Here is an 8,541-nt window from a genome sequence, read left to right as displayed (position 1 = left end):
GCTACCGCCTATACAAGTTTGTGCCATGTATGGCCAAATGGCATTTTTATGTGTTCATGTAGGTAATAGGTCCTATACAGTACTTGAGTAAAGTACTCAGATTTCTTACTTAACGAAAAGTAGCAGCAATGTAGAAATACTCCATTACAAGTAAAAGACCTACATTAAAAATGTTACTTGAGTAAAAGTAGGTAAGTATTAGCATCAAATTATACTTACAGTACCAAAAGTAAACATTTGGACAATTTGTCTGTCTGCATAATGTACTTTTAAAGTACATTATGCAGACAGACCCATTTCAAAATCTTTTTAAAAAATTGTCCAAATGTTTCAAAAAATAGTAGATCTACAAGCTCACAACGGAGTAGAGGAGTGGAGTAGAAGTATAAAGTATTGAAAAATGTAAATACTTAAGTAAAGTAAAAGTACCTCACAATTGTACTTAAGTGCAGTGCTTGAGTAAATGTACTTTGTTACATGTGTGTGTGTGTGTGTGTGTGTGTGTGTGTGTGTGTGTGTGTGTGTGTGTGTGTGTGTGTGTGTGTGTGTGTGTGTGTGTGCGTGTGCGTGCGTGCGTGTGTGCGTGTGTGTGCGCATGCGCTTATCTTTTTGAATATAAACTGTGTTGTATACGCTGTGTGTACTGTACATGTACTGTATTCCGACATCTTCCTTTACTTCCATCACTTTGTGTTGTCCGCTGCATCACTCTCAGTGCCTGCAACGTCACAGTGACATCACTTCGTAATTGTGATAAACATGGGATGTAAACGAGCGAGCGCTCTCAGCAGCTCTTCCTCGTCAGGCTCCAACAAGTCATCTTCATCGCCCAGCTGGAGACCTTCGTCATCCACCTCCCCTGTCCCACCACGTCTGTCCTGGGTGTTCTCCGAAGACTGTGAAGACTGAACGGCCACATGGGCTGCCCCGCCCGGGGGCCCAGACGAGGTGGAGGGGTGGTCTACCTGACTGAGCACCTCTGACAACAAGGCTCTGCCCATGCGCTCCGGAGTCACCGGAGGCGTGCTGTAGGGAGACGAGTCCAAGTCCACCAACTTGGCCTGCAGCGGTGCATCGTGCTCTGGGGTGGGTGGGGGAGGGCTGGTCTGCTTCGGGTAGGGTGGGGATTGCGAGGCCTCGCCTGCAGTGGCGTGACTGGAAGGGCCTCGGCTGGTACTGGGTGGCGTGGCTTGTGAACTCGTAGGGTCGATGACGCTGGACGGCACAGGGCTTGCGGTGGTGGCATGCGGTGGAGGACTTTCGGATGCCTCTGCAGGATCCTCCTGCTCCGTGTCAGGCAGTGGGCTCTGTGAGCCACGTCTCTCTTTGGGTGGAGCGGGGTTTCGAGCCATATCTGTAAAGCTTACATCTACAACGGTCGGGTGGATTGCGGGTGAGCTAGCAGAGCATTTAATTGGTGGAGAAAGATTGCTAATAACAGGTTTAACAGGGCTGCAAAAAGCTTCTGTGTGTTTTTTGTAGTTGGTGTTGGGCACAGCGGTCGTGCCAGGAGGTGGAGTAGGGCCCCTGCAGGGAGGCAGGTCTGTGCGGTGGTGGGTGGCAGGTTTTTCCTCCAACGTGAAGGAAGGATTATCGGTACCAAGGTCCTCAGTGTCGACCTCTTCCATCTGGTACAAGCCGCTCCGCTGATTCAGCTGGAGAGGGATTCCAATCACCGTTTAGAAAAAGGACAACAGTTGCATAACATCACTGTTGGGCAGAAACCTTCTCCATATTTCAGCTTTTTATATATTTGTTTGTAAATCAATGCCCTAATTTGTCTGTTTGTCAAGAGTATCACGCAAAAGTAGCTAAAATAGCCGAGCTACAAATTCACGACGCTTTGCATCCCAACACGTGAGATTGTATCTGTTATTTTTGATATTTTGGAAGTGTGAAAAGTGAAAGTGGTTAAGTCTATCTGTGGATTTTATAAATATTTAACAAAGAAAACGTATTAACAAGGGCTTGTGTTGTGACTAAATAATTAGAGTGAGTGGATCCATTGGAACACAGGCTCCTTTTTCCATTTCCTGGAAAAGTAACGGTTTTGGATCTTTTCCTCTTCCCAGCTATTTTCCACATATTTTGACAGGAAGTGGCTCCTGAACACACAAAACACATGTTCTTGCTTCTGGTGACTGATATTGTCCTTCTAATGCGTGAGGGGACTATGTTTTTTTCAATTACTTGTTTTCATTTGTTTTATTTTTGAAATAAAGTAATGAATTTATATATATATTTATTTTTTAAAGTGTTAGATAAATAACTCACCATTTGGAAGCACTTTAGGCTCTGTAGGGAAATAAATTGAGAAAGATATTAGCAACACAAGTGAGAGATTGTGTTAAATCTCACAAAATAGGTCTACAACAGGAGTGCAGTCATCTCACCACGTTGGGGTGTTTGCCTTGGGCCACACAGCCCCTCTCCAGCGGGTCCTTCAGCCCTTTCTGTTTCCTCAGTCCCCATGACATGGCACGCAGGACACACCCGAGTATACTCATGAAGAAGACACACAGAGTCAGAGCTTTGCCCACTGTGCAGCCTGTCAGACGCTCCTCGCCATAAGGGCTATAAGGGACTGCAACACACACACACACACACACACACACACACACACACACACACACACACACACACGCACACGCACACACACACAGCGGCACGCACAAACATTTATGTTTAGAAAGTTATCATATACGATTGTAACTAAGCTTGCAAGTGTGTGTGTGTGTGTGTGTGTGTGTGTGTGTGTGTGTGTGTGTGTGTGTGTGTGTGTGTGTGTGTGTGTGTGTGTGTGTGTGTGTGTGTGTGTGTGTGTGTGTGTGTAACTAAGCTTGCAAGAGTGTGTGTGTGTGTGTGTGTGTGTGTGTGTGTGTGTGTGTGTGTGTGTGTGTGCATGTGCATGCAAGCTTTACTTAATTGTCCTTCAGGCAAAACTTCCACCACTATAGTAGCGTAAGTGGCATCCCCCGACTCCTGGTCTACAGCCATTACCTGTATGATACCATATCATCATCATCATCATCATCATCATCATCATCATCATCATCATCATCATCATCATCATCATCATCATTTTTGCTTGTGCAGTTAAGTCTCATATTTCTTGTTGGGTGGTCCTTAACAACCTTTCAATAATAGTGCCCCAGACGTTAGATATCTACTGTATCCAATCGTCTGGCTACTGTGAGACTCGGCTTGAGGAAATGTTTCCTCTGTAACTCACCTCTAGAATGTGTTGCTGTTTAGCTCTAAGCCGATTGGCCCTGGCAATCAGAAGTCCCTCTGGCGTGACTTGGTAGCAGTCTGTGTGGTTGGACGTTGGACTGAAGTTGAAGTAAATCCTGGGATTGATTCCCTGCCAATAAGTAGGATAAAGAAAGCAGTTATGGGCGAGAGCAAATTAAATCAATATACTATACTATACTATACTATACTATACTATACTATACTATACTATTCTATACTATACTATACTATACTATACTATACTATACTATTCTATACTATACTATACTATACTATACTATACTATACTATACTATACTATTCTATACTATTCTATACTATACTATACTATACTATACTATACTATACTATACTATACTATTCTATTCTATACTATTCTATACTATACTATACTATACTATACTATACTATACTATACTATACTATACTATACTATACTATACTATTCTATACTATACTATACTATACTATACTATACTATACTATGCTATGCTATGCTATGCTATACTATACTATGCTATGCTATACCAGTGGTTCCCAAACATTTTAGCTCGAGACCCAAAAGAGAAATTAGATGTCTCCCTGAGACCCAAACTAGTGAAAATAGTAGATCTACAAGCTCACAACACGTCGCATCGCGACGTGTTGTGAGCTTGTAGATCTGCTATTTTCACTGCTATTTTCACTACTTCTTAAAAGTTTTTATTTTATTTATGGAATTCCTTTGATTATTTTGTATTTAGTCATAGTTACTTTGAAAAATGTTTGAATTTGTTTTTATTTCTCAAAAAATGTTATGTGTTTTTCTTTCTTTTTTTAATCTTTTGAAATAATTGTAAAAATTGTAAAAAAAAATGTTGTACATTTTCATATGCATGTCTGTGCCTATACGAGTGCATACTTACATGCATAAAGTCTGGGTCATGAGCGCGTAACATCAGCACTCTGCTGCCATAGGTATTGACCAGAGAGGCCGGCCTCTTCTCCTCCATTACAAAGCCATGGTACACAGTCGCTTCAAACTCTGGTGGGAAGTGGTTTGCCGCCAACACACGGACCGTCACCGTGGTGACGGCGTACTTCCTGGGGTCATCGTCCTGGTATGCCTGCAGGGGGAGAGAGAGAGATGCAAAGAAAAGGGAGAGAGAGAACAGGGTCGTGTGAGCTTTGGGAATGAGGAAGGAATCAGCGAATCAGCGATTCCTAATCTGCGGGCCGGGCCCACTAGTGGGCCATGAGGATATTGCAAGTGGGCCCCCAAATAATTGGCAAAACACAAAGTGGTTTAAGTGGTCAGATGGGTGGGCCGCAAACACTTTCACACAAGCCAATCAGGGAATATCTGCTAAAACAAGCTGTGCGATGACGTGCAGATGTAGGCGGATTCGTGGATCTCTTGTGATTGGTTTAGGGATCAGTCTGATAATCAGGCTAATTTATCACACCTATTAGCCATGATGTTAACAGTGCGAGTTCTCACCATGACCTGCAGATGGAAGGCTGGAATGGTGAGTCTGTCCTTCACTCCCCAGGTGAACCTCACCTCCCCTGTCTCTCTGTCCATCAGGAATCGTCCGTCATCGGCCCCTACGGCATTGATATGTTACATGTGTGCACAGTATGAATACGAGCATTTGCATATCGTTGCTGTCGGGCAGAAATCAGCTAACTAAATTTTTCCGCTTTTGCATTTTTTCCCCCATAAATCAGTGCTATTGAACACCCTTTACGTCTGTGTGTTGATTAAAAAAATATTGAACCAATGAAACATATTAAAAAGTGCTTCTGACAAAACCAGCTAACTCCACCAAAGGGGGGTGGAGTTAGCTGGTTTTGCTGACTCCAGGCTCCACCTGTGAGCTTGGAGGTCCATTTAGCTGTTCTTATCAATGATGAACAAAGCCTTTCCTGAAAAATGAACATTATAGTTAGCTGGTTGCTGCCGGACAGCAGAGATATATTATGCATGTGTGAGGTAGGTACCTGAGAGGATGGTGTAGCTGAGAGGGGTGTTGAGGCCTCTGTCTCCATCCACAGCATGAATGGGACCAGGAGAGAAGTCCAGAACTATGTCCTTTAGCAGAAGACACAGTCAAACCTCTCACACATCACACTGACTGTGCACAACAGAATAAACGCATAACATAGCGTTTTTAACCCATTCAACCCGGGAACACATCTACAAATGTCTTCTAAATCAGTTTTCTTTAAAAAAACGTGTGTTGCTATATCTATATATATATATATATATATAGTGGTTCTCAAACTTTTTCATGTCAAGGACCCCCAAAATTATATGTATTTGGCCGCGGACCCCCATCTGAAAATATTTTGTTCCAGGGAACTCCAGAAGCAAAGATTTTAGTCAAAAATGTTCCCTTCAAAAATATATACATATAGATTTGCACACATTTTCAAGATGTTTCTAAAATCGCAGATCTACAAGCTCATAGCGCGGCACTCAGTGCTGCGCTATGAGCTTGTATATCTGCTATTTTTGAATAGCCAAAGTGTAAAATAATGGTTATAGCTAAAATCTAAAATGACACAGATGCGTTCTCCGATTGAATGGGTTAACAAGCATTTTTAGAATCACTGACCTCTTCCCCCTCTGTAACATTGGCTGTGTACACAGGGTTGGTGCAGATCTGGTAATGTACTGTACAGGGTAGGAACTGGGGGTACTGGTCGTCCCCATCCAGGACTGTGATGGTGATGGTGGTGCTGGTGTTGAAGTGCTCCGCAGTGCTCATCTCCTGGATTAGTCACAATGCAGACTCGTTTATTTGTTTCATTCTTTATGATGATTATTTTTTTGGCATAATGTGTTTTTTGTGAGATGGGACAGTGAGCTGAGACAGTACGGTGAGGGATAACAACAAAATACAGGTTCTGAGGTAGGAAGAGACCACATTGTGCCGTATGACGGCCACTGGAATGCCCTGCTTTACCATGGAATGTTATCTATATCACAATAGTGACATTTTTTATTACATATTGTTCATTAGAATGTATATATCACATTGGAGAATTCAATATATTGCCCAGCGCTAATGAAGGATGGATTCTAGAATCAAATGACTTACTATCAATTTGTAATTATTACTTTTTAAAGATATTTTTGGGGCTTTTCTGCCTTAATTGATAGTATACAGTGTAGAAAGACAGGAAACAGGGAGAGAGAGGACGGAGAGAGACGAGGAAAGACATACAGCAAAGGTGACCAACCCTTTGGTTACGTGACCAACCCTTGGGACCAACCCTTTGGTTACCTTTTCTACACTCTCAGAGTTAAATCAGCACTCTGGGTTGGATAGTATATATGTGACAAAGAAAAGTATATAAGGCTCACTGAGGCATGAATGGTGATGACAAGCTGGGTCTGGGTCTCAAAGTCCAAAGGTTTAGACAGCACCACCTCTCCACTGTTAGGAAGCTCCACCTTGAAGTACTGGGCATCAGGCTGCAGCACACACACACGCACACACACGCACGCACGCACGCACGCACACACACACACACACACACACACACACACACACACACACACACACACACACACACACACACACACACACACACACACACACACACACACACACACACAGATATACAGTGATGCACTGATCTTAAATCTTTTTTATTTAAGTAAATGTAAACGACTGTAAATATAGAACTTACTGATGTCTGGTCAATGGAGTATATGATTTTGTCATCATCTGCATCTATGGCATTGAGAGTGAATACTACTGTATTCACAGGAGTTAGCTGGACAGTGAAATAAACAAGCAGACAGACTATCAGCCAGACTTTTAGACAGGGATATACATTGACTACTATGGATAATGCTTTTGAGTCTTTTCGGGGCATTTGCAATGTGTATAAAGCTCAATCATATGTGATTGTGCATGCGTATGTACACATACGGTTGTGTGTATGTTCTTACTTCACTGATAATTACAGACTGGACAGTGTCCTCAGGAAACACAGGTACATTGTCATTTTCATCAAGAATCTCCACCATGATCCTGTACACATTCTGTACATACAAAAAGACAAAAGGACTTTTATGTCTATGGCAGTGGTGGAAAGTAACTAATTACATTTACTCAAGTACTGTACTTAAGTACATTTTTAGGTACTTTTACTGAGAGTGGAGACGAGCATTTCCAATTTTCAGTACTTTTTTTTCCTACACCATTACATCTCAAGAGACAAATATTGTATTTTACTTCACTACAATTATTTGAAAACTTTAGTTACTACTACTACTAGTTACTTTTGTAGATTTTGATTATCATTACAAAACATATATTAACCACTTCAGCCCTATATATACTTCGGCTATTTGAAAATAGACGATCTACAAGCTCACAATACGTTGCATCTGCTATTTTCAAAAGATTTTGATACATTTTAGACGTAAAAATTTGAGTACTTCTTCTACCACTTGTTATTGGTCAAAGAACATGAAGGGATGGACCGTCCATACCTGCAGTATGTCCTCCTCATAACATGACAGATCTGCCATTAGGACAGGACCATCCACCTGAGAGTGAGAGAGAGACAGATGGGCAGGCAGAGAGAGAAAGAGGGAGACAGAAAGAGGAAATGGGGAAAAAGAGACAGCGATGTAGAAGTTACTAATCTGGCCGACCCTTTAAACAGCTGTTCTGACATGACACAGCTGGATGGGAAACGGATGACAGCTAGAGAGGCTGTGTTCACTCGAAAAGGAAGGTTCGGAGTGCTGTATGCATTACTGCTGAGAATACGATATTGAGCGTAAGCTAAATTTTTCTTTTTCAACCAGTGGTTCAGGACCCAAGGGTGGCTTGCATTATTGTATATGATACATACATACACTTTTGTATTTTGCAATGTATTAATAATACCAGTTAATGCACTGAACACATGGTTTATCCCCACTATTATGTCCTCAATGTGTATTGTCTCTATTCACTGTCCTATCTACATCCTATTTAAAAATTGGCTAATGGCCGGTTGACCTCGTCATCACGCTCATGTCACAATGACTCAGCCTTAACCATATAAGGAGTTCCCAATGCAGCTGTATACGCCCAAATATGGAGTGTGTTGTCTAACCTCAATGTGTTGTCATGGCATCAGGCACAAACAAATCTGTCAGTTCCATATATGGGCACAAAAGGGGGCATATCGGCATGGGACAAGGACTGACAGATACAGAGATCTCCATGGGCATATGAGTCGGCTCGGTGATGCAACATAGATGTGAGGGCCTCTTGGCGGCCTGAACTCTCTAGA

The 8,541-nt window shown here is 42.2% G+C and overlaps 1 protein-coding gene across 2 annotated transcripts in view; it reads right to left on the bottom strand.

The window, feature by feature from the left end:
- Positions 1–366: 366 nt before the first annotated feature.
- LOC308091720 (uncharacterized protein) overlaps positions 367–8,541 on the bottom strand; it is a 15,736-nt gene continuing 7,561 nt past the window's right edge. For both annotated transcript variants that reach the window (XM_080437407.1, XM_080437408.1), the window contains exons 4-16: positions 7,748–7,804; positions 7,202–7,294; positions 6,937–7,023; positions 6,608–6,718; positions 5,856–6,011; positions 5,239–5,329; positions 4,736–4,842; positions 4,161–4,361; positions 3,233–3,364; positions 2,922–3,000; positions 2,394–2,584; positions 2,275–2,295; positions 367–1,655 (exon numbers count right to left, since the gene is read on the bottom strand). In XM_080437407.1, coding sequence (XP_080293533.1) covers positions 738–1,655; positions 2,275–2,295; positions 2,394–2,584; positions 2,922–3,000; positions 3,233–3,364; positions 4,161–4,361; positions 4,736–4,842; positions 5,239–5,329; positions 5,856–6,011; positions 6,608–6,718; positions 6,937–7,023; positions 7,202–7,294; positions 7,748–7,804 — 2,244 coding nt within the window. In that variant the 3' untranslated portion in view covers positions 367–737. The remainder of the gene's footprint in view (positions 1,656–2,274; positions 2,296–2,393; positions 2,585–2,921; positions 3,001–3,232; positions 3,365–4,160; positions 4,362–4,735; positions 4,843–5,238; positions 5,330–5,855; positions 6,012–6,607; positions 6,719–6,936; positions 7,024–7,201; positions 7,295–7,747; positions 7,805–8,541) is intronic.

Source organism: Gymnoscopelus braueri, assembly GCF_963280865.1.
Source record: "Gymnoscopelus braueri genome assembly, chromosome: 9".
NCBI lineage: Eukaryota > Metazoa > Chordata > Actinopteri > Myctophiformes > Myctophidae > Gymnoscopelus > Gymnoscopelus braueri.
This window is presented reverse-complemented; position numbering and strand designations above follow the sequence as displayed.